This window comes from Bos indicus x Bos taurus, chromosome 26 (genome assembly GCF_003369695.1).
Source record: "Bos indicus x Bos taurus breed Angus x Brahman F1 hybrid chromosome 26, Bos_hybrid_MaternalHap_v2.0, whole genome shotgun sequence".
NCBI lineage: Eukaryota > Metazoa > Chordata > Mammalia > Artiodactyla > Bovidae > Bos > Bos indicus x Bos taurus.
In genome coordinates, this window is record NC_040101.1 from 20463692 (window position 1) to 20490421 (window position 26730).

The 26730-nt window shown below is 37.3% G+C and overlaps 1 protein-coding gene across 2 annotated transcripts in view; it reads right to left on the reverse strand.

The window, feature by feature from the left end:
* PDCD4 (programmed cell death 4) overlaps window positions 1–24920 on the reverse strand; it is a 26689-nt gene extending 1769 nt beyond the window's left edge. Inside the window, exons 1-11 of one of the 2 annotated variants that reach the window (XM_027528785.1) lie at window positions 24775–24920; window positions 20312–20418; window positions 13340–13642; window positions 11703–11797; window positions 10533–10646; window positions 8732–8953; window positions 7064–7161; window positions 5991–6105; window positions 3340–3447; window positions 3007–3117; window positions 2046–2185 (exon numbers count right to left, since the gene is read on the reverse strand). In XM_027528785.1, the coding sequence (XP_027384586.1) occupies window positions 2046–2185; window positions 3007–3117; window positions 3340–3447; window positions 5991–6105; window positions 7064–7161; window positions 8732–8953; window positions 10533–10646; window positions 11703–11797; window positions 13340–13642; window positions 20312–20354 (1349 nt within the window). In that variant the 5' untranslated portion in view covers window positions 20355–20418; window positions 24775–24920. Of the gene's footprint in view, window positions 1–2045; window positions 2186–3006; window positions 3118–3339; window positions 3448–5990; window positions 6106–7063; window positions 7162–8731; window positions 8954–10532; window positions 10647–11702; window positions 11798–13339; window positions 13643–20311; window positions 20419–21842; window positions 21938–24774 lie in introns of those variants that run through there. The other variant, XM_027528786.1, reaches the window with a different exon arrangement.
* Window positions 24921–26730: the final 1810 nt, after the last annotated feature.

Below are 26730 nucleotides of genomic sequence, written 5' to 3' on the forward strand. Positions count from 1 at the left end.
CAGAGCTTGGGCAGAATTGGTCCTTATTTCTTCTCTGACCCTAGACCAATATGCACAGGCATTCAAGGTCACACACAAATGTGCACTTTTCCCAAATAAGCAAAAAAAGAGAGGATAAAAAGTTAAAGTTGTATGGAATTCACAGAAAGTTTAGACATCTCTCCAAATGATCCTTGAAAGTAAGGCCATAATAGAAATCACTAGTTAAGACTTTTGAAGAGAGGCTGAAAAACTTTTTAAAAAAGTGAAAGTGAAGTTGCTCAGTTGTGTCCAACTCTTTGCAACCCCATGGACTGCAGCCTACCAGGCTCCTCTGTCCATGCGATTTTCCAGGCAAGAATACTGGAATGGGTTGCCATTTTCCTCTCCAGGGGATCTTCCCAACCCAGGGATCGAACCCGGGCCTCTTGCACTGCAGGCAGACACTTTCCCGTCTGAGCTATCAAAGGACAGTGCCAAAGTGTTGACTCCTTTTCATATTAAGGGGTATTTATGAAAGGGGTATGTATTGCAGCTATATTTTCCTGAACATAAAGGCTTCATACTATAATATTAGGAGATCAAGGGTGGAAATGAAGCAGCAAGTAGCAAAAAGCCTTGCCAAAGTTGACAGTTTATACTGATGTACACCACTTTGCACATTAGTACATAAAGGATGCCACCACCAAGTAGAAATACACATTTTCAGACATTTTTATCAAAGCCATTAAAAAGTATCTCCACCATTATCTTGTCCTTCTCTCTTAATGGCTTCTGAACTTTGTAAGCAAAGGACAGCCTTAAGTATTTTTTGAGATTTCTCACAATGCACTTACATAAAAGTATGCAAAGTTTGAAATTTCTTCAGAAAAAAATTACAAAAACTTAAAATATACATAAAGGAGACCACACAATAAGTTTCTTCTTTGTTTTAGTCGCTTTATGTCCAACTTGCAACCCCATGGACTGTAGCCTCCCAGATTCCTCTGTCCATGGGATATCCCAGGCAAGAATACTGGAGTGGGTAGCCATTCCCTTCTCCAGGGGATGTTCCTGACCAAGGATCGAACCTGTGTCTCCTGCATTGCAGGAGATTCTTTACCACTGAGCCACCTGGGAAGCCCAAACAAGAAGTTTAGCTGTTACTAAACTTTTATATCTATTACAATATAAACTTAAGCTTTAACAATAACAAAAAATCCATCAACTCCTAAAGAGTGTGATCCTACTAGCACATATACCTCCAAAGAAACACACACACACACACACACACACACACACACACATACACTTTCTAGAGAAGTAAAATGCAATCAGCCCCAATTCTCCCTTCTGTGAAGGATCAAAAGGAACCTACATACAGAATAGGAATGAGCTGCTGCTGCTGCTGCTGCTGCTGCTACTGCTAAGTCACTTCAGTCATGTCCGACTCTGTGTGATCCCACAGACGGCAGCCACCAGGCTCCCCCGTCCCTGGGATTCTCCAGGCAAGAACATTGGAGTGGGTTGCCATTTCCTTCTCCAATGCATGAAAGTGAAAAGTGAAAGTGAAGTCGCTCAGTCGTGTCCAACTCTTCGTGACCCCGTGGACTGCAGCCTACTAGGCTCCTCCATCCATGGGATTTTCCAGGCAAAGTACTGGAGTGGGGTGCCATTGCCTTCTCCAATAGGAATGAGCATAGACCTTTAAAGCCGGAAAAAGTCTGGATCCATCCTTGGCTTTTACTATGTGTAACCTTAGAAAAGGTACATTACACTGTCATAAGCCTCAATTTTTTTCATCTTACTGATTAATATCTACTCTGAAATAATCTACTCAACAGAGTAAGACACATTTTGTTCCACAAAATTAGCTTCTTTCCAGTGAACTGGGGCTTCATGAGATAGTCCTGTACAGATTTACAAGAGAAAAAGCTTCATGCTTGCTTCTCCATAGACTCAGATGATTTTCCACTAGTGAGTAACTAAAGGGAAGATACTATTATTTTTCAGACAGAATGACAGAAAATTAGCTTAACCTTAAGTACCTCAGTCAGTATTTGATGTTGAGAAAGTAAATAAAGTACCTTGAAGGACAAAGATCTCTGAGTTGTTTGGAAATTATTCCAGCCTGAAAACAATCTTCCACAAATCGCTCAAGCACAGAGTATGAATGTGGGACATCCAGATTAATGTCCGGAATTTCATTGTAAATTCTCTCATAACCCTAGAACAATGAAGTTATATACAGAAGTGTTAGCCCATATAAAATACATAATGCATGTAACCCATCACTGTTATCAAGCTATATTTAAGTCCAAGTGGTCATATTAATTAGACTGAAGTCAGATCTGAACCTTGAAAAGTACAGAGAGTTAAGTACATTTGTTACAGAATATTTAAAACTGTTCTCTCAAAAGAGCTTCCAGCAGACAATGGACACTGGATACATTTCTCCATCTACTGTAATACATTTACTACATTTTAAAAAAATAAAAGGCAAATAAGAACCTTACCAACATTTTAATAACAATGCATACAATAAAATAGGAATAAATCAAGTACTTTTGTTACAAGTTTGTTTCTCTCTGCTGCTGCTGCTAAGTCGCTTCAGTGGTGTCCAACTCTTGTGCGACCCCATAGATGGCAGCCCACCAGGCTCCCCCTTCCCTGGGATTCTCCAGGCAAGAACACTGGAGTGGGTTACCATTTCCTTCTCCAATGCATGAAAGTGAAAAGTGAAAGTGAAGTCGCTCAATCGTGTCTGACTCTTAGATATAACCAAATTATCATATCTTAGAACTCTTGAGGAAGAACATACACACACACATTTTTAAAATTTAGATTAAAAAAAAGCTGACGTATTTACAACTTCCCAGGAAATGGCTGTAAGAGGTTCAAAACTAAACAGTACCATTAAAAAATAAAGAAAAAGGCATAACATTACTAAATAAACCAGAAAGAAAGTTTCATTGACACTTCAGTCTGTATTCAAGCATACAAAATTTAAGATATCAGCCTAAACATGGTTCAAAATGTTATACTTACTCTTTTCATTTGGTCTAGAGTAATGGTGGAAGATTTCCAAAGAGATTTTAATAAATCCAAAATCATCTTAAATGTACTTTCTCCAGTTGACTCTAAAACCATTACAATGGCCTAAAAATTGAATAAATGATTGAATTATTGCTCATTTTCATATAAGAAACTGCTCCTAAAATCTATCAGATCTCTTTTCTCTAATATGTAACCATTAAAAATTATAGAACTCTCCCTTAATATTGTAATTTTTAAAAAATGTGTATTATTAAAGAAGCATTAAGTCTCTGTGGTGCAAAAAGGAACACAATAATTCTCTTTGGAATGCCAAAGTAATCTTACTTCATATACAAGCTCGTGGTGAAAATGAGGTACTTCCAGTTCCTTAAGGCAATGTTCAGCTTCAGACATGTCTCCAGAGAGTAAATACTCTTTCAGCAGCATATCAATCTATCAGATTTAAGAATTGAGATGTTAGTTCTGGATTTTTGAAAACTTCTGCTTTGCCTGAAGATTTACCCTCATCTCAATATATTACATAGTAAATAAGTATAAGTAGGTCACAAACAGTTGTCTAGTAGTCTTGACATAACAGAATTTTTTCACAACTGAAAAGCAAATCATAAAGGGAATAATGCAGTGTTCTGGTGTGCTTTGATAATCACTGAGACTGACGAGTAGACGTGTGTATGGCCTGAGCTGTGGTCATGCTTCAACGCTCCCTGTGAAAAAAGAAGTCACTTTAAATACCACTAGAGGGCACTAACTGAAGTCTCAAAATGACTTTTTAAAGTGGCACAAACTTATTTCCACCAGGATAACCGGAATACTGCAGTGGGAGCCAAAAAATGAGAGATAATAGGGCTTTACTAGACAGAGCAAAGATTCTCTAAATACTGTTCTCTTTCCTCTAAAACTGAAGTTTTGAGGCCCATTTAAAACGTTTGTTAGCAATTCTGCTTCCAGTTACAGCTAAGGAGGTCAAGTCCTGACTCTGTTTAAAGTCACACAAGAATATCTATGGCTCCAGAAAAAAACAAAGAGGATAGTTTTTCAGCACAAGAACTTCAACTAGGAATGTTCTCCCCTATACACTGCCTGTTAAAATCATCTGCACTTAGCAGACACTCAAATGAATGTTAGCTGACTGAATAATCTTATTTACATATCTTCTACTTCCAAATTCTACAACATATTTCCATAAAAAATAAAATCTGATCAACAGAATACAGATTGATGAATAATTCCTATTATGCTCTAGGAAAATAAATATTTAAAGCATGGAACTTTTAACTTTGTTATATAAAGTATTTAAATGTTTCTCATTTGGTTCCATGCATTTTTGAGAATGATAAATACACGTATATATTTCTAAAAGTGCTCTCTGTCCAACTCATCCTTCCATATAAAATAAATGAATATCCAAATACTGTCAACCTCAAACTCATATATTGGTAGTTTTATTTCAGCTTTTATGTTGACTAATTTTTGTTGAGATAATTCACGTACCATTAAATAGTTTGGCAGTTTCTCAAAATATTAACTTTGACAAGCATTATCATCCGAGCAATATTGTCTTTCAGTCCATAAACATGGGATATTTTTCTACTTATTTAAACCTTAGTTCTTTCAACAGTGTTTTATCATTTTTAGTGCAGAAGACTTGCACTTCTTTTGTTAAATTTATTCCTTTATATTTAATTTTTATGCTATTATCAATGTAATTGTTTAATTTCATTTCAAATCATTCACTCATTGCTAGCATACAGATGATCTACAATTAAATTCTGTATGCAGATCTTATATCCTGCAACCACAGTGAATTCTTTTATAACAGTTTGGTGTTTTTGTTTTCTTGAGGATTCACTTGGATTTTCTGTATATAGATGATGTCATCTGGGAATATAGAAAGTTTTACTTCTTTCACATGAAAAGACTACACTCAAAAATAAAAATCACATGTACTATATAAATCTTCTAATTTTCTTTAAAATCCTCAAAGAAGAAGAGTAAAACATTTTTGGTTTCTTAATATAGAATATCATTTTGCTGCCAGGAAAAAAATCCATAGAGAGTAAACTGGTATTAATGCAAAAATCAATTACTTTTTCTTTTAAAGTATGTATTTGTTGCTGTTCAGTCGCTCAGTCATGTCTTGACGCTTTGCAACTCCATGGACTGCAGCACGCCAAGCTTCCCTGTCCTTCACCATCTCCCAGAGCTTGCTCAAACTCATGTCCATTGAGTTGGTGATGCCATCCAACCATCTTGTCCTCTCTCGTTCCTTTCTGTTCCTGCCTTCAGTCTTTCTCAGCATCAGGGTCTTTTTCAGTGAGTCAGCTCTTCACATCAGGTGACTTCACATCAAGTATTGGAGCTTCAGCATCAGTACTTCCAATGAATATTCAGGACTGATTTCCTTTAGGATGGACTGGTTTGAACTCCTTGCAGTCCAAGGGACTCTCAAGAGTGTTCTCCAACACCACAGTTCAAAAGCATCAATTCTTCAGCGCTCAGCTTTCTTTATGGTCCAACTCTCACAGTAGTGAACTTCCTTACAAAAATTCTACCACTCTGATCTACTCTAGTGTTCATAATGCATAACAAAATCTGAGACCATCCAGTTTCAAACTGGTTATAAAAATGGACATTTAGTAAATAACTACAAAATAGAAACTCTTACTTCAACAGTTTGAAAGTTTTTAAATACCAAGAAAAAGACTAGGTATTCCGCTAAGGTTCCCACATAGCTTTCTTCATGAAAGCCACTTTAACTTAACACAATCTTATTTTTAAGTCAGGGAAACAGTAAAAATTTAATTGATTATATGGTCGTGGTATAATTTATAGCAAAAGGGCACAAAGCCATATATATAAGGATTATTCAATTTTTCACTTGCAGGACTGAACTTAATTTTTGTCCATAAAAGCTAGAGGGCATGTTTATTTTCCTAAAGAATACATATAAATTAAAGACAATACCCCATAGTTACCTCTTTAACAAGGTGATTAACAGACTGCTGCCCACCTCCAGAGCCCCAAACACTGTCTTTGCGCTTTCCACCTTTAGACATACTCAAAAGCACAGTAGCCTTGTCCAGAGCAGCTCTACAAAAACAAACAAAAACAGTTAATTTTGACATATGAACACTGTTGAGATTGACTAAATTATGGATAAAGTCCGGGGAAGAGGTAGGGCTATATACACTAAAAGCTTTTGCATTATAACATAAAAGCAACCTAAAGTTAAGAAGTCTCTCAAACTATTTTTCAAAATAAAAAGCTGGAGGAAAAAGGTTGCTTTTCATATTAATATTCTCTCACACACTTATTTCCATTTCCCAGTCAACAGAACTCTAATGTTATTACAAAATAATTGATCTACACTGAGAAGGAACATTTCACCTAAAATGAATTTCTGTATATATTCATACTTTCCCACCAAGGCAACCATTACACTATGACCTGAAATAGTTCCAGAAAATAAGTATCTATACCTATGAAAACCTAAGACATGGCTAAGTCCAAATCTAAGTTCTAGGAAGTTATGAAAAATTACAGAGCATAATTCCCAAATAACACATTTAGCTTATAGTTATGCTAAAGAACAAAAGTAAGAAACAATATTTCCTAAGATTTCCATAGCAAATAAATATAAAATTGAAAATATGGCTCTTTTGTTAATGTTGTCCATCTTATTAGAAGATTAAATAATTACAGAATATTAAAACCTGAAGGGACCTTAAAGAACATTCTAAGTCCCATCCTTTCCTTTTATAAATATAGAAACTGAGGCAGAAAGAAAAGTAGCTTGACATAAAGGTAGGTAATAGTTTAGCTAAAACTCTGCATATAATATAGATGCAGAAATATATAATGCAGAACTTCTGCATTATAATACTATCTTCTTTCTGTTCTATTGTATCAAGAAACTCTCAATTTTAATTACACATAAATGACAAATAGATATCCACAATGTCTGATTAATTCCAGTGTCATTTCAACAGAATCCTGCAGAACTTTCCCCTATTTTGAAAGTTCTAAGTAGAAAAATTAATTTACTTACCTAGCCTGTACACAATCTACAGTTCCTTTGTAACTGTCAATATAGGTATTACATAATATTCCATCTCCAACAGCTCTAGCAATAAACTGGCCCACCAACTATAATAAGGGGGAAAAAAAAGAGCCATATAAAAAATCTAAAACCTTTATAGGACACAATTTCTAAATACATAAATGATGAAGACTGGTTGAACTACACAGTCAATACCTAAGACATGCTGGAATATTCAGAAAACATCATTTAGCACCTACTAGTTATGCTTGGCATACACTCCCCACATCTTAACCTTCAATTTAAGTGCTGTGAGGCATAAAACATCTGTTTTCCTCACTACTGAATCCCCGACCTTGCACACTGCCTGAAGCATAGCATACATGATCAAAAATATTTGCCAAGTCAGTGACTTAACAGTCAAGAGAAACCACTCTTCTGGGGGGAAAAAAAACTTGGACTATGGTCTCTCAAAAACCTGTTTGAATAAGAGAGTTTATCTGAGGGGGTAAAAGTGTGTAGAAATATTTACATGAAAGCATGTTCACAGCATTATTTCTTATAACACTGGAAACAACTGAGTGTCTAAAAGTAATTTTGGGTTAAACGGTATATATGTAAGATGGGTACACTATATGGACAAATATGTTTACCGCATTTTTATGAGTATAAGAAAAATCAAGTTTACAAAGTAGCATATACACCATGATTCCACTTTTTATTAAAACCAAAAAGGTAAGGATATATAAAAATTATACATTGACATATATCCACAAAAAGTAGAATGGAAGATTTAATACCAAAATGCTAACAGTTAACAGTGGCTATTTTTGCTCGCCTTTCTTTCTTTTGGCTTTTCCTTATTTTCCAAAATTTCTATAATGACTATTGTGTACAGTTTCTTTTTTTAAGTATTGGTACTGGTATAAAAAAAAAGTTCATGTTTGAATCACAGTTCAATACTAGCACAGACTACTTACTGTCTGTCACAGGAAAGAAAACAGAAACAGCATTTAAGTTAACCTACCTATACTCTATTCCTAAATTAATGTTTAAGTAAATTGCTCCTACCTTGCTTTAAAACTTTGGTCAGGTAAATAGCAACGATTTCACACGTTTTCAATTTCAAACCAGAAAGTCATATTATAGTGTCAGCATGTATTAAATCTAATAAAAGTAAAAGGCTTTGAGGACAGAATCTAAACAAAAGCATACATAAGTCATGAATTTTCTAATTATCTCCCTACAAAGCTATAAAAGGGAACAATCTTATTTATGATTATTTTCATAACATTAGTGAAGCAAACTCAATCCTCAATTACAACAATCTACATTTTTAAAAGATCCTAGGTCATGAAACAGCTCAAGTACATGTAATAAAGAATATAGAGACAGCAAAAAAAAAAAAAATAATGACCAAAAAACTAGAGACCATGGTGGAGAAAGTAGGATATAAAATTACAGTGATGAGAACTACACTGGGGGAATGGAAAGAGCTAAGGAAAAATTCATTAAAATATTAGAGCACTATTGTTGTGTGATAGGGAATATGGGCCAGTTTTTCCCTCTTTCGTCTAATAAAACTTCCTAGGAGCAGGTATTAGTTCTATAAATCCAAGCAAAGCAGACGGAGAATGAACAAAAAGAAGAATGAACACAAAGAAGAATTTTACAAACCTGTGGTGCTCTAGGAGTATCCAGTGCTAATTCAGGTAGGTCTTTCAACAATTTATCAAATGATTTTTCTACATCATTTGTGCTCATTACTGTCCCACAAAGATCGGAAAGAAGCTTAGACGTCATTTCTCTGTGACTGGCTTTTCCCTCCAATGCCAAGGACACTGCCAACACTGGTACTCCACTTTTCATTTCTCCAAGATTTAAATCTCTTAGCATTTCCTACTCCAAAAAAAAAAAAAAAAGAAGTATGTCACTGCCTATAGTTTAATTTTATTTTGGAAAAAAAATCAAAACTTTATCCATGTATCCTCTCTCCTTGTTTCGAAATAATCAGAGAAGCAGTCATATTTGGGGGAATAAGTTTTTATTACTTAATTCAAAAAACCAACTCTTTTGAGGAGGTATTATCATATTCACCCTATCCCAAGCACAGAAAAATGGAAGTATTTGCTGAAGATTCCCAGAGGAGTGACCAAGTATGAAGCAGAATATAGGCAGTATGACCAAAGAAGCTACGTTGTAACTCAGTTACATACAGTGATGACTAATAACAAGGATACCAGTTAGGTTACTCAGAGTAACCAGTTAGTTACTGATAGTTACTCTGAGTGGCCTAACTGGTGTCCTTGTTAATAGTCTCTCCCCACTCCATTTCATCTTCCTGGGCTGCACCTGAACAATTCATTGACTTTAAACATGACACTCCTTCCTGGAAAACTCCTTCCAGGACTACTCCTTCCCGGAAAACCTGCTTCGACCATCTTAGCCTGGCAAATGCCTAACTATCCTCAGATGGTTCCAGATAATCTATCACCCTCCATCTTATGCTTCCATAACACTCACCTCACAGTACTACTCAGTTAATAAACTGAGTATACTGCTGGTCCCATGCTACGTAGGTAACAAGATTTCAAGTCCCTACCCTCATGGGACTTTGGTAAACTTTTCCTCTATAACATTCTAATAATCTGTGCATGTATCATTTCCTTCACTTGACTGAGCTTCAAAAGAGCAGGAATCACCATTATAAATAACTCCACATGGTATCCACTGATCAAATATTTGTTTTATATTCAAATACTACAAAAATGCAAAGCTATCAAACCTCATATTATGAGACAAACCAAGAAAGCCCAGTCTGAATTAAAAGAATCTAAATCATAAGTCTTCTACAGATACAATTTTATTACTTTGTCAATAATACTAAACTACTAAACGAGAGCAACAATTTTATTTTACCCTTCTAGATTTACTCTATGAACAATTCAAAATAGGGCAAATGTCCTCATGCAAATTATGCTTCAAAAACACATTTGTTCTCTTGATTTTTGTATGCATTCTTTTCTAAATCTTTGTTTACATTTGTGTTCATTTTTGGACAGAGTACAAGGATAAATTTTATTCTAGTCCTAAGTATTGAAATGAATATCAAAGAAAGTGGAACTGAAGTATTTTTAACTGAGATCCCTGAGGTTTTAGGTCCATAAATGCCTTGAAATTGTTAAAATTATATTTTAAATACTATCAATTATGGAAATGTTATAATTACAACAATTATTAAAATATTGTGTTGTGCTGTTTTTCAGAGAAGGAAATGGCACATAGTCCTCATCAGATTGCAAACAGGTTAAGAATGGTAAATAAAATTTTATTCCATTTCTTAGTTAAAACTTCATTTACATATTAAAAAATGCTTAGTCTTTTCCAGTGATCCAAAATCCTCCTGGATATGATGTTTTGCTTTAACAGTGTGTGTTCTCCCATATTAAACAAGTTACACTTGCAACTTTAAACCTACCGCAACTTCATTAGTATCTCCATGCTCAAAATATTCCTGTATAATCGGTGTCAGAGTCTTTTCAAATGCCATTTCATCCAAAGGCAAAACTACAGTTTCATAAACACAGTTCTCCTGGCAAGGGAAGAGGCAGAGTGTTATAAATTAAAGAACACAATATTCAGATAAATTGAAATTGTTTCATAGTTTTGTACTCCAACTGCTTAGTAATACCTATTTGGAACAAGAAAAAAACATGCTACATGCTTTGATCACTTACATAATATAAAAACAGAAATCTATGTCACTGTTCTTTTATAAAATCTGAATATAATAAATCAAAATATAGATCAGAACCACTAACCACAGCAAATATATGACTTGCTCCTGATCCCCCATAGCTTGTTTATTTTTTCTCTCTCCCAAAAAACCAATAATACTTCAGTGACCAAAAAACTTTATGATGGCTTTCTATTATATCCAGTATTTTCATTAAAGTGTCATTTAAAAAAAAAACAGCAGGAACCAAAGACTTTATGATTATTACTACAAAATAAAAGCCTTCATGAGTCCAGAAAATCTCTAAGAAAAAGCACTATTCAACTGAAATTTCAAAACAAATAAGAAGTCCAATAATCTTCTAACCCTGTCCTCTGCAAAAAACAGTCCTGAAGTGTTTGCCTGCAACATGTGACTGGCTTCATCTAACAACAAATACCTTCAAGTTTATACATTAAAATTAGAATATTTAGCAAACATTTTATAGTACTTGAATCCTACTGGTTTTAAAACATTTTTTTCAAAAAAAAAAAAAAATTTTTTTTCATGTTCTCTTAGAAATATTTCCATATCCAAATATTAAATTAAAAAACCAAGTGAAAATTACACATACATTACTCAGTTAACTTGGTTTTCTAATCCAAAATTAACCTAATAGTCCGAAAGTACTGAATATACATACGATTTAGATATATATACGAATGGGTGTAATGTGTACACACATATATACACACTCATATACATATTATATAATCATGCAGATAATCACACATATAAATAAAATTATATGTATATGAATAGTACAAATATAGAATACATGATTTGACCAATATATGAGTATGTTACAAACATGAGGTCAAAAAAGTCTGTAAGTCTTTTAAATACGTATCACAAGAAGTATCAGCCTTATACCTGGTCATCGTCATAGTTGGGGTCTCTCACATCTACCTCCTCCACATCATACACCTGTCCAGGTGTGCCCCAGACACCTTTGCCTCCAGCACCACCTGAAAAGTTTAGAATTGAGAAAGGAAACAGCATGATGTCCACAGTTCATAAATTTTAATTGAAATCTGAAATAGTTCTAGACGTTCAGGTGTTAATTAAGGAGCAGTTAAAAAACTGTATTTTAATTTTTATGCCAGGGTTTTTTTTTGCCAGTTGAGAATTATACGGTAAACTTTTTATTCAGATTATTGCTTTTTCAGTAATGATTAGATATATTTATAACCTAGTTCCAAAAAACCAAGTTGAAACAGCTCACAAAGTTAAAAAGGCAGATGCTTTAAAATAAAAGTAAAAAACAAACAAACAAACAAAAATAGCTGTAGCGGTAACCTCAAGGCAGCTGATAACAACTGGGCTCTAAATTCTGACATTTCTTGGGAACAACAAAAAGAAATACGCTGATTCAGTTAAGGGATGACATAGAAAACTCAACAACAGAGAAATTATTCAACAAAGTATGGTGACCACCATAACTGTTTCAAAGTCAAATTCTCTTTAGATATTCACGTGTGTGTGCTCAGTCGTGTCCGACTGCAACCCTCTAAACCCACCAGAAACAAATACTTTACAGTCAGAAATATATTACAAATAACTGATTTCTATTTAAGCATTAACCAAACTAATCATTTCTATTTTTCTACCAACAAATAGATCAGCAGAAGTTGAACAATTCCAACTTTCCAAGTTGCTTTACTAAATAAATGTATTGAAATGTTTTTATAAGGCTCAATATATTGCAATATTTTAAAAGGACTTTATCACCCATGGGGAAGGGGGGCGTTATTTACACATTGAGTATAATTCTTACCACCAGAGCAAAACCAAATCTGGTAGTTAGGTTTCATTCTGATCCAGGCAATGGTTGCAGAGTCATTCAACAACAATTTTTGACAAGGCACAAAAACTTTACGAGAATCCTAGGCCATAATTTGATGCTTCCACCATTTAGATGCAAGTGAAATCTCCAAACTGCATCAAAATTCTACCACAGAGGCTAACAAGACCCCTCAATTCAACAATTATGTAAGTACCTACCTCGCGAGTCACTACTCCAGGCCCTGGAGATACATCAGTACCCAAAATAAATAGAACTAAAAAGAACTTAGAACCAGATCTACAAAATTATTAAAATTCTGACCCTGATATTACCAGTCAAATTGTATTTATCATGTATTCTTAACAAGACATAATTAATTAGATTCATTAGATAATAGGTATGATGAATTTCTGACCCTACTTCTTTCAAGCAGAATTAGAGAATACGTGCACAAGTCATAACTGTGAAAAGCACTGGTGTATATTTTGCTGGAAATATGAGACCAAGTTCTGCTTAAGAGAGCTAAACCTAAACAAACAAGCAAAAAGGCTCAATTTAAAGAGTGGGGTAATTCTTGGATTATTACTATGTAAAAATACATACAAACCATAAAGCCTTATATTATCATTGTTTAAATTCCTCTCATTCTTAGAACAAGAAATTGCAGTACAAGAATCAGAAAGCATCTCTTCCTTTTATTTCTTTGTGTAAGATATATACCAACCTTTCTTTGGTAATCCCCGTCCTTTCCCAGATCTGGATCGCCTATCCAGCAACCTTCCCTTTGGACTGGTTGGTGCAGATACTCCACATCTAAGGCCTTCACTTCCATTATCACTGACGGAATCACCTCTGCCGGAGTCCCGGGATGAGTTTTTCCGCAGCCGCCTTTTTGCCCTGGCATTAATCCTAGCTTCATTAATGGAAGACGCAGAAATCCAATTTCCATTTATCTCATTCTTTATTTCCTCAGTCCCAGCATTTTCTTCATCACCAGAAAAGAGAGAGTCACTTAAATTATCTGGGTCTTAAAAACAAAATGAAGGAAAAAAGGAAATCTAAGTAAGCATTTTAACTGTCTATTGCTATACCAGCTATAGTCATGTTAGATTAGGTTGAATCATATGAAATTATCATTTTTATATGTAGCAGTCACATATTGCCAATTTCATAGGCTCAATCTAATAAATGACAACTAACCAACAGTTAGAACTGGACACGTAAAATGGACTGGCTCAAAACTGGAGGAGTACATCAAGAGTGTATATTGTCACCCTGCTTATTTAACATCATGCAAAATGCCAGGCACAAGCTAGAATCAAGACTGCAGGGAGAAATTATCAATAACCTCAGATATGCAGATGATGCCACCCTTATGGCAAAAATCAAGAGGAACTAAAGAGCTGGCTTAAAACTCAACATTCAAAAAAATAATTTCATGGCATCCAGTCTCATCACTTCATGGCAAATACATGGGGAAACAATGGAAACAGTGACAGACTTTATTTTCTTGGGCTCCAAAATCACTGTGGACACTGACTACTGCCATAAAAGATGCTTGCTCCTTCGAAGAAAAGCTTCTTGACAAACCAAGACAGTGTATTAAAAAGCAGAGACACTGCTGACAAAGGTCTTCTAGTCAAAGATATGCCTTTTCCAGTGGTCATGTATGGATGTGAGAGTCTGACCATAAAGAAAGCTGAATGCCGAAGAATTGATGCTTTTGAACTATGGTACTGGAGAAGACTCTTGAGAGCCCTTGGACTGCAAGCAGGTCAAACCAGTCAATCCTAAAGGAAATCGGTCCTGAATATTCATTGGAAGGACTAGATGCTGAAGCTGAAGCTCCAATACTCTAGCCACCTGATGAGAAGAGCCTACTCACTGGAAAAGACCCTGATGCTGGGAAAGACTGAAGGCAGGAGAAGGGGACAACAGAGGACGAGATGGTTAGATGGCACCACCGACTTGATGGACATGAGTTAGACTAAACTCCGGGAGTTGTTGATGGAAAGGGAAGCCTGGCGTGCTACAGTCCATGGGGCTGCAAAGAGTTGGACACAACTGACTGACTGAGCTGAACTGAACTGAACCAGGATTTTCTTCACAGTATCATGGAAAGTAAACTAAGGCATTGAATGTTAATGAACAATGTTTACAGAAAGTGTGTTATCTCATGTGTTTATATCATAAAACCTGTGTTAATATAAACACAAACATAAAACCTTTGAAACTTGTATGAGTTAAGACAGTCAAGCAGCTGGAGATAGAAACAAAAGACTAAGGCTCTTGAGGGAAGGGAGATAAACTTTTACAGAATGCCTATTATTTACCAAGCTCTAGGCTGGGCATTTTGTCACTTACCCATAAGTTAGAGAGCTATTTATTGCATCATTTATACAGACAAGGAAACTAAAGATAAGAGTATTTAAATAAATTGCCAAACATCTCATGATTAATTATGGACACTTAGAAAATGCTACTAATCCAAAGAGGTTGAAAGGCATTTGGCAAATAAGTGATCATTTGTGATTACTGAGCCAAACTGCTGATTCATCACTGCTTTCAAAGCCATTATCTCAAAATTCTAATTCATTTCTCCAAATCTGACTCACATTTACTTACCACTCTCTGAATATCTTCTAGCCTATATAAAATTTGCACATTATTCTCTGAAAGACAGCAATGCATCCACAGTTCCCAATGGTCTTCTGTTTAAAATGTCATCCTCTCTGCTTTTTCCAGTTACCAAAGTCCTTTAGGACATACTTTAGGTCTTACTTCCTCCATGAAAACTTTTCTAACAATTTTAGGCACAGTAACACTCACATACTGCACATTTACCACCTCACGAAATCACTTTATTTTTATATACCAGTCGTGCTTTTCCAAATAAGTCATAAGGCTCAAAAGAGGAACCATGTCTATACTGTATATTTTTGTAACTGCAGCACCTAGCAGAGTATCCTTCATGCTATCTACTCTAATGTCAATGGGGATCAAATGACATGGAAACAACTGGCTTTACTCTGAAAACTTTTCAAGGCTCAGAAAGCTAGTGAATTAGTTACCCCTGGGCCTGAGTTTTGCTCATTATGGCTAACTCAACTCAGAGCTGAATCCCTTTTCAAAGGTCTTGCTAGGTTGCCTCAGTCATGTCCAACTCTTTGTGACCCTAGGGACTGTAGCCTGCCAGACTCCTCTGTCCATGGGATTCTCCAGGCAAGAATACTGGAGTGGGTTACCACAGGAGATCTTCTCAAGCCAAGGATTGAACCTGTGTCTCTTATGTCTTCCTGCATTGTCTCCTGTATTGACAGGCAGGTTCTTTACCACTAGTGCCACCTGGAAAGCCCTTCAAATGTCTTCAGTTGCATCCAACTCTTTGCGACCCCATGGACTGCAGCACGCCAGGCCTCCCTGTCCATCACCAACTCCTGAAGCTTGCTTAAATGTCTTAAGAAATTCCGAAGTGTAACTAAGATGTGTCAACTCTATATGCACGGTCTTTCAAATGTTTAAGGTAGAAACTAAGGATTTTTTAAATCATCCTATAAAGAACCATAGGTGTGTTAAAATCTTTACAATTCTTGAAAAAAAGTATAACAGGCACAAATCCTGTAGTAATCACAAAACAAAAACATTAAGAAGCACCAAACCACTTGAGCAGTCTCATAAATAGTCTCCTGCCCTGAATCCTCAAACCATTCTCCAAACTGCATGGAGACTGATCTTCTTCCACTGATAATCCTTTGAAGGTATTCCTATTGGGTCGAAATAAAGTGTAAACTCATTACCTTGTAATGTTAGGTCCTTTTTGATCCTGTCCCAATCACTGGAATAGCTGCTGACCACTCCCACATTCAAATGGTCAGAGCTCAGATTTGATATCATAGGTAGATATGGCATAATTTGTTTGCAGAGGAATACTGAATATCTTATAAAAAATAGAAAGTGTCAAGAGACCAGCTAAGAAAATGTTGCTGTATTCAGTCACGAACTAACTGAAAAGGGCAAGGGTAATAACTCCGAGATAAATAAAAAGGTTAACCCTTTTAAAGACAAAATAAAGGGCTTTCAAAGAGAATTAAAAAAATAAACAGTATTTCAAAAGTTTAGACTAGGAAAGGAAGCCAGTGCTAGGAGGGTCACTTTGGGACATCATCATAACCACCAGACCTAAACTACTAAGACTGTTAGTGGTAAAAGTAGCAGTAGCCATAGTAGTTGTATACTTCTTCTATCATTACCATCAGTATTGTACCTACTACATAGCAGGTCACAAGTACTTTACCTACATGGTCTATAATTCAAACAAAGTTCTACAATGAAACTGTTTATCCTCATTTTCCAGAAAGATGTTTCATAGAAAAGTTACAAACTTAAGAAGGACTGCGGATAAGATTCAAACTCACATTGAATCTTAGATGACTGTTAACTATAGAAAATATCAAGCTAGAGTGCAACAAAGTGGTGACAGCTAAAGAAACAGGGAATGAGGGAATACAAAGAAGAAAAAAGAATAAGAGGAAGAAGGAAAGATCATAGATTAGACAAGCTAGATGGTGTTTCACATAAGAATGGATGACCGAAGCAAACATTAAACACCTATCTCTAACATATTGCTTTCATTATTCAACAATCAAGGTGAGCCACCAAACTCAACCAGAAGATAAAGGCCTCTCTTAGAAGTATAACAATGCATTAAAATGTCCCTCAGAGTACTAAAGTATTCAATTTAATCATATTTCCTACACTTGAGTTTCTTCAACTATTTTAATATCCTTTCAAATATACATTTATGTATCTTGAGCAGTAGATATATCTAGGTATATTTATATATTAGGTATTATAATTTTAACCCATTTTTACATCAATTGCTCTTTTATATTTTGCTATATACTTACCTATTCCCTGGTGGCTCAGAGGTTAAAGCGTCTGCCTCCAATGCGGGAGACCAGGGTTCGATCCCTGGGTCGGGAAGATCCCCTGGAGAAGGAAATGGTAACCCACTCCAGTACTCTTGCCTGGAGAATCCCATGGAGGGAGAAGCCTGGTAGGCTACAGTCCACGGGGCCGCAAAGAGTCAGACACGACTGAGAGACTTCACTTCACTACCTAAGTTTTGGGGTTCTATAACCAAGAAAAAGAAATGCAAAAAAGCAAAATGGCTGTCTGAAGAGGCCTTACAAATAGCTATGAAAAGAAGAGAAGCAAAAAGCAAAGGAGAAAAGGAAAGATATACCCATTTGAATGCAGAGTTCCAAAGAATAGCAAGGAGAGATAAGAAAGCCTTCCTCAGCAATCAATGAAAAGAAATAGAGGAAAACAACAGAATGGGAAAGACTAGAGATCTCATCAAGAAAATCAGAGATACCAAGGGAACATTTTATGCAAAGATGGGCTCAATAAAGGGCAGAAATGGTAGGGACCTAACAGAAGCAGAGGATATTAAGAAGAGGTGGCAAGAATACACAGAAGAACTGTACAAAAAAGATCTTCACGACCCAGATAATCACGATGGTGTGATCACTTACCTAGAGCCAGACATCCTGGAATGTGAAGTCAAGTGGGCCTTAGGAAGTATCACTACAAACAAAGCTAGTGGAGGTGATGGAATTCCAGTTGAGCTATTTCAAATCCTAAAAGATGATGCTGTAAAAGTGCTGCACTCAATACGCCAGCAAATTTGGAAAACTCAGCAGTGGCCACAGGACTGGAAAAGGTCAGTTTTCATTCCAATCGCAAAAAAAGGCAATGCCAAAGAATGCTCCAACTACCACACAATTGTACTCATCTCACATGCTAGTAAAGTAATGCTCAAAATTCTCCCAGCCAGGCTTCAGCAATATGTGAACCGTGAACTTTCAGATGTTCAAGCTGGTTTTAGAAATGGGGTCACAAAAGAGTCAGACACGACTGAACGACTGAACTGAACCACTATTGATCTGACTTTAAGAAAACCGAAGTTTAAAAGATAAAAAAAACCTTGAGTACAGAATGTGGTGACTTCAAAGTCATTTTCTACTGTGTACTAAATTCTTCTTTCTGAATTCTCTAACATCTCAATAACCAACCCAACATACATTACACCACAGTACCAGACAATCACACTTTCAATTACTAGTCCACTGAATTATGTTATTATATTTAACAATATAAGCACATTTTCATTTGTGATATGCATAATACATGCTATGGGCATGACACACATGCACAGTATCTCACTTAATCCCAGTAACAAACCTTTAAAGTGGGTTATTTACAATTCCAGCTTTACATATGAATAAACTGAAGGTCAAAGCACATAACCTACTTCCCCAAAGTAACATAGCTGGTAAAAGTAGAAGCTGGAATTAATACACTAGTCTAACATGGACTGTTACAGGTTAAATTGAATGCAAAAGCCTATCTAAGGCACATCCAAGTAGTGAAGTATTTAAGAAGTACTGAGCAGAGACATCAAGAACAAAGTCAGAAATAGAACTTGTTACAATTAGAAAACAGTATAAAAGAGCTGTGCTATCTAATAAATAATGCAAGTCAAAGATGTAATTTTAAGTTTCCTAATATTCCTATTAAAAACTAAAAAGGAACAACTGAAATTTATTTTAATATATTTTATTTAATGTAATAGATCCATTTTATCATTTCAACATGTAACCAATAGAAAAAGTTTTACACCTACAATACATCTGAATTCAGACATGTCCCAGTTTAAGAGCTGAGTAGTCGTATGTAGCTATTGGCTATCATACTAGACAATACAGAGAAGAAACAATTATCCATCTGTGAAATATATTCTTAAATTTTATCATTACTATTCCCGCCTCAATGAAGCAGGGACATAAGACCCATTTATAATGCTAAAAAACAAGTATTCATAGAGACATTATATATAGCAGCACCAAAGTAATCATTAATTATTGTAGTAATTTTTTCAACAATAATTTTCTAGCACACTTAAAATAGGAAAGAAGCTTCAACTTCAAAGTGTGAATTCAGATCACTATATAACTGGACAGAACAGTGAATCAAAATCATTGAAAAACGAAGCTATAATATTAAAAAATGAAATATGCTAAACATTCAATTCCATGGAGATTTTTTCAGTATTAATCATAAAGCAAAGAATTACCTAAAACGTACCAACATGAAAAGTTCTTGCTACTGAGAATATTTCATAATCCTAATCAGCTCTCTACAAAGATTATCCTGAAAGGTATATACACATTTTAAGTGATCTAAAGTTATTTTGGATATCTATTCTACAAAATCATTTTTACAATAATGTACTACTGAAGCATCATGGGAAATTGAGGAAAATACAGTTAATTTATAATAAATTATTAGTTAGGAAAGATAGCAATGATACCAAGAATAGTTTATAGTATAGAAACCACTAACTAGCACATATGAAAATAGTAATGATCAGGTTCACTATTCTGCTCCCATCCACACCATAGAGTTTATTATAAATACTGAAGAATAAATGTATGAAATGTGAAAGGACACACAGAAAAATACATACAATGAATTTCATAAAAGTAAGAATCACCAACCTGATTTTTAAAATAATATGACCTGATTTCTTATAGCATGAGTTAAGATGGTTTTTAAAGTAAAGATGTTTTCATAAAATTTGGAATGGCCTAAAACTTGCTCACAGTAGTCAAGATTCAAGATAATTACTTACCTGTAGGGTTTACATTCAGTATCTGCTCATTTTCTACATCCATTGTTCCTTAATTTCACTTGCACTGATTAAATTATCAAATGGAACTCTTCCTTTGGGATGTATTTCTTTAAAAAGAAAAAAAAAAGAAAAACTTCAACGTCTTCCAAACTCACATAATTAAGGTCCATTTAATTTACTTACTCAGACCGTTTAAAAAAAAAAATCACCACATAATTCCTTTTTTTTTTAAGAGTTCACTTTACTTCCCCTAATTAACATTTGGTTTCAATCTTCTTGATAAGTTTACCTGTGTCCAAAAAGATTAAAAAAAAAGTCCATATTTCTGATGTGGCAAAGCACCCCTGTAACTTGGAATTAAAAGATATATTTGCTAAACATGCTTATTTCAAGTTAAAGTAGATACACATTCCAAATTTTTTAAAAATACCAGGCCTCATAATTAATCTGCTACATCTAGATATTGAATAGTTTGTTGCCAATTAACTGTAAGAACTAATACTTTAAAATGCAAATAACACAGTTTTGGTTAAAAAAAAAAAAAAGACAGGATTATCTTATTTTTCACACTAAAACATATCTGAAAGCAGATAAATCTGCCATTTCATCACCGAAGCACCTATAATTACTGCTACAAAGAAATTTTTTAAATTAGTATTTTCTATGAGAGCATTATTTTTATAATCTGAAAAACTCATTCATTTTAAAAATCTTACCTATTTAAGAAAAGAGTAAGTACAATGACATTAGCACCTCAATATTTTAGATCTTGATTTCAAAATGGTTTGAATATTACTAATGCTGGAAGGCCCTAGTTGATGAAATCAGTTACCTTTTATTTAGACAATTAACTTAGCAATAAAAATCCACTGTTTGAAAAAAGACTATCAAAATACATTCTCATGAAAATTATCACCAGAAGGTGCAACCAAATACAATTTTATAATCTCTCTGGAAATATTTTTTAAATAGTGATTTACAGTACTTAAGTATCTGTTTAGAAGTAGCGTAAGTTAGATATGTCATTCAGGTCATTTATAATGATTTCACCAGCAGTGTGCCCTTTTTTAAAGATATGTGTGTTAGTCACTCAGTTGTGTCCAACTCTTTACGACCCCATAGATTGGGGCCCACCAGGCTCCTCTGTCCATGGGATTTTCCAGGCAAGGATACCAGAGTGGGTTGCCGTTTCCTTCTCCAGGGGAGCTTCCTGACCCACGGATCAAACCAGGTCTCCCGCATTGCAGGCAGACTCTTTACCATCTGGGTCACTAGGGAAGTCTAGTGACTTTTTAAAAGATATAAAATGCACAAATTAAAAAGAATGACTAATAAACAAATTACAAAAAAGCATTTAGTTTTCATGTAACATAACCTGTTGTCATTTTAGAAAAATTATATGCCTCCTGCCACTCAAAGGAAAAACTGACTTTTACATTTCTTAACATACACCATTTTAACATCTTGTAAGTTGTACAGCCCTTTCCTTCAGAAAAAGGTATTATTTTGTGAAACAAAAATGAACACATACCTTATGCTAAAATTTTAAGTTTCTTAATGTGGCATAATCCTTAGGCTACCCAGATGCTACCATATTGTTTCAGAAGTTAAGAAAATGGTGAAATCACTCTCTATTCAGAAGAAACAAAAATATGGATTGTACATAAATATCTTTCAGTATAACTCCTACCAACTTCAGATTTAAGGGGGGAAAAATGAACCTTAGAAATACGTAAAGATAAATGAACAATAAGAGTTCGTAAACCTAAACATTAGTGTCCTCCATAGCTGAAAATCCCAAACCTATTTCATTTTTTAGATGAATCACATGTTTTGGAAAGAGAAAATGTCACATGAATACGCGTGTGAGATTTTTTAACGAGTTACATTTTAAAAATCTTCTTCAATCTTGATACAAGCATAATCTTCAAGAGGACACTTTCCACAGAACTTAGCTAATAAAGTATAACTGATGTTTAAAAAGCCCCATATAATTCAAAAACAATTTTACATGTGTTATTTCATGTACAACTCAGAACAATCTTGAGGTAGGAACTCCACTGTTCACATAACTAAACAGAATCAGAGAAAGTGCTCATTGGAAGAACCAGGATTAGAACCCTAACCTTCTAAATCCAGTTCCGTGTGCACAAGCTCAATACAAGATTTTAATAACCCACAGGAAAATTCTTCTTTAGAGTCACCAGAGAGAAGCTTATTAGAACACAGACTTCTGCTGTCATATCAAAATTTTAAATACTGCTTTTCTAACACTAAAAATAATATCTAAATTATTACACAAAAGACACTCAGTTGGACAAAGAACATTATCAGGTAATGACTATAGTTTATCAAGTTTGTTTTTATTAAATAACTATAACAACAACAAAAAGCCCTGTCTGGGTCTTCTGGCAATGATTAACACATTCAAGAACTCAGGGACACTTGATAACAACACAGATGTTTCAGAATTTACAGAAGGATAAAGATAAGTCCCATGTTTTTACTGTCTTCAAAGTAATGAGCTTCCAGTTACTTAACAATCCATAAGATTTTTGCCACAAACTTAAGAAAAATGTAAAGCAAAAAAAAAAAATCTAAACTCCACATTCTTCACACAAAACTAGAAAATTTTCAATAAAGCTGTAAGTCAGACAAAATTAAAGGCTGAAATTAAACAGTTTTCATTTATCCATTGTGTTTCACAGAAACATACAGGCAGAAGCATCAATTTCCAAGACATTCCCCAAAAGACCCTCACTTTCCCATCCTACCTCCCCTAAAAAAACCTATTTCCTGAAATATACCTCATAAACCACTTTGACTGTTTTTTGAAGTTTAGGCCATATGTTAACTAGAAAAGTACTTGTATTCACTCCAGGGCTACAGTCACTGCTAACTAGCCACTTAAAATCAGCTAAAAGCACTCAACCACAATGATGCAAAAATGAGGGAAAACAGCAAAATGTCATTTATTTTTACACTTTTAGCAACTACTTTTCCTTTCTCATTATTACAACAGAAAAACCAATCAAAATAAAATTCAAAGACGCCTGCTAAGATATTAAGGAGTTTAATAAACCTATAAAAAAGGGAAGTTAAGAGCACAAATGGTGGTGGCAGTTTAGTAGCTAAGTTGTGTCCAACTCTTGCAACCCCATGAACTGTAGACTTCCAGGCTCCTCTGTCCACAGGATTTCCCAGGCAAGAATACTGGAGTGGATTGCCATTTCCTTCTCCAAGGGATCTTCCGGAGCCAGGAATCGAACCAGCATCTCCTGCACTGGCAGGCGGATTCTTCACCACTGAGCCGCCAGGAAAGCTCAAAGGCATAAATACCAATAAGTAAATTTACAACATATCTGTAGTGATCCTTTAAAAAGTGAGTGGTGAGTTCCTAAAAAGCCTTACGTTAGCAAGAATGCCAAAAGTCTAATTTAACAGTGAAAATGCAGGGAAAAACAGGCGGTGACATTCCCCCCTACCCCGAGAAAGGTGCATTTTTAGTCATTTTACTCCTCTGTCAGTATCTCACAACTGCTGGCTACGCAGTCAGTTCTCACTAGGGCCAGGGGAGACCGGCGATTTTGACTTCCGAAGGCAGTTCTAAAGCTCTTGTAAAGCAAACAAACCAAAAAAGCCTCCCCGCATACACCGCAGCATCAAATAGACAAACGCAGCAGACAGAGCACACGTTACACAGAAAGGGGGCTCCCTCCCTGCCTTTGTTTTCTCCGGGAGATTTCATTTAAACTAAACAAGCGACCCTATACCCAACCTGAGGCGCCGCGAAGTTCTCGCAGGGCCGGGGCGGCAGGCACGTGGCCACCTCCCAGCAGCCCCTCCCGCTGCGGCCCGGCCCGCTTCCCCGCCGCGCAGGCCCGGGCTCCTGCAGACCCCAGGCCAGGCCGACCCCCGCGTGGTGCTGGACGCGGGCGGGCGGCCGGGCCCGGGCTCCGGTGGGCCGGGTCTGGGAACGCCCGGCCGCATCTTCAGAGCCGGCCACCAAGGAGACCAGGAGGGCGGGGAGGGCGCAAACCTTCCTCACAGGATTTCAGTCGGGCCAGAAACCCGCCTCCCGACGCCCACCCCCAGAGGAAAATGAAAAGTCGGCCTTCTGGGGGGCGAGGAGCCCCTCGACGGCGAGAGCCTCGCGCGCCCCGCTAAGCCTGGAGGGGGTCCAAGAGGGGGCGGGCCCGCGGCGCCACGCTCCCGGCCGGGGGCAGAAGGAGGGCACCGGGGCCGGTTCTCCGCAGCCCAGGGCGTTGGGGCGGACGCGGCTGGGCCTGCCGAACTCCAAGGAGGCGGCGGACGCCGGCCCTGCCAGCCTGACCCAGACTCGGCCGCCGCCTCCACAACCCCCCGGCCCCCTCCCCCCTCAACGAGCGGCTGCCTCTGAAGATAGGGGCTGTGGGAGAGGGCGCAGTCCTCCCGACCGCGCGAGCCGGGCCGCCGCTACTGACCCCTCAGGCCGCCGCCGTCGCCGCCGCTGTTGCTCGCCCAGGTCTCTGGTCAGCCAGCCCCGACCCCGCACCTCAGCGTCTGCCGCTGCCTCCGAGCGTCTCTGGCCCCTCTCGCTCTGTTTGTTTTTGTTTTGTTCTACCCAGTAACACGGGGGCGACAGGGCGCCGTTTATTGGCCAATCCGAGGAGGTCTTCTGGCCAATCGTAGCGATGGAGCTGGCGCTGCGGAGGGAAAAGGAGGGAAGTGAAACGTGGAAAGCTGGGCAAAGGCGCGGGAGGACGCATGCGCATCAGGCTTTGGGGCCTGGCTGGTGGGGGAACCGAGTAGAGTGGCGGGGGAGGTTGGGGGCGGGGAGTTGAGGGGGGCGGCGGGGAGTTATGGAGTGGGTTGCTGCTGGGAGGCCCGGCTGGAGGGAAGTGAGGACGGAAGGGCAAAGCCTCAGGCTGCGGGCACCCATCCTTCCACGCCGGTCAGCAGCCTCGGCTGAAGCAAACGCTTTGGGCTTCCTGAGGGTCCCGGCCTCCATTTCCCGACACTCCTCAGGGGAATACTCTTAACTTCTCTAATTCCTTCTCCCGCTGGCCCCTGCTCACTCCTTAGCCCCTACTGTGTGCAAACCCCATGCTAAGAATATTAGTGAATGCTCTCAATCCTTTGCGGTAAAAAATCACTCACATTTCATAGATGAGAAAACAGACTCAAAAACTCTTTGAAGTCCCTTTGCTAAATGTGACTACTCGGGTTCCTGGGATTCAAACACACGTTTCCGGCTCCAAGGTTGAGGTTTTCAACCATGGCTATAATTTCGTTATTGAAACTTCGGCCTCCTGTGGCTGTTCGTGCATCTTTTCCTCCTGTCTAGGATTGGCTAGTCTTTTCCTCACATCCTCCCTATCTTCCCTGTTACCTGAGACAACCACCAGAACTTTCTGCTGTCTCTTGTCCTCTCGGGAGATGACTCAGCCAGGATCTGCGGCTAGATTTTCCCATTGTCTGATGTGCAACACCTCACGGGTGTCCGTAGCCTCTTTGGAACCAAATTGCATCCTCCCCTACCAGCAAGCGCCTTCTCCTAGTTTACCTCTTTCTGCCAGTCACCCTGCCTGGGAATCATTTGTAACACATAAACAACACGAAAACCTTTTTCACCAGCTTCCCGCTACCTGCTTGGAGCATCACCTCAGCCCCGCCTTCATGGCCCTTTGGCTGTGACGTCAAGACTTTCTAGTCATGTCTCTCCACACCACTCCCAATCCACACACACACACACACACCACCGACTGGAGCCCACTTGGACCGCTCTATGTTCCATATGTTTTGATATGATCTTGCAGTCCCCTAATTCTTCAGTTTGGACTTGTTGCACCTATAGAGACACTGCTCACATTCTACCTGGCATTTTATCTGAATCTCTCTTATTGCCCATTAGCCTTTCACCTCCTGGAGAGCGAGACCTGTGTTATTCATCTGTTATTGTTGTAGGGCTTTAAAAAATGTCTTGCACGTTTATTGTAACAGTGCAATAAATCCGACTTGATCCAGGTTCACAAAGGTTCTCAGCAGTTGGTGCTCATCCACACCTCCTGGCATGGCCAGGCTCTGAATTAGCTTTACCAGTCACTGTTTAAAAGCAAAGCTTCCTGATCAAAAGTCAATTTCATTTTGTTGTTTTCTCCCATCACCTGCAACTGTCTCCATTCCCTTCTCTGACAGAGCACCTCTGTCCTCCACTGAGCACTGACTGCTGGCTCTTTTCATCCATCCTGCTCTTTCTGCTCAGTTTCTCTTTTTCTGACTCCTGCAGATTCTTTCATTTATTCTTTTAACATATAACCTATGGCACACACAGACTGCAATAGGGAAGCACCCCAAGAACTGAAATAACGAAAGAGTAGGATATGATTACCTATTTTTAAAAGCATCTAAAACAACCACTATCTTCAAGCAAATTACCC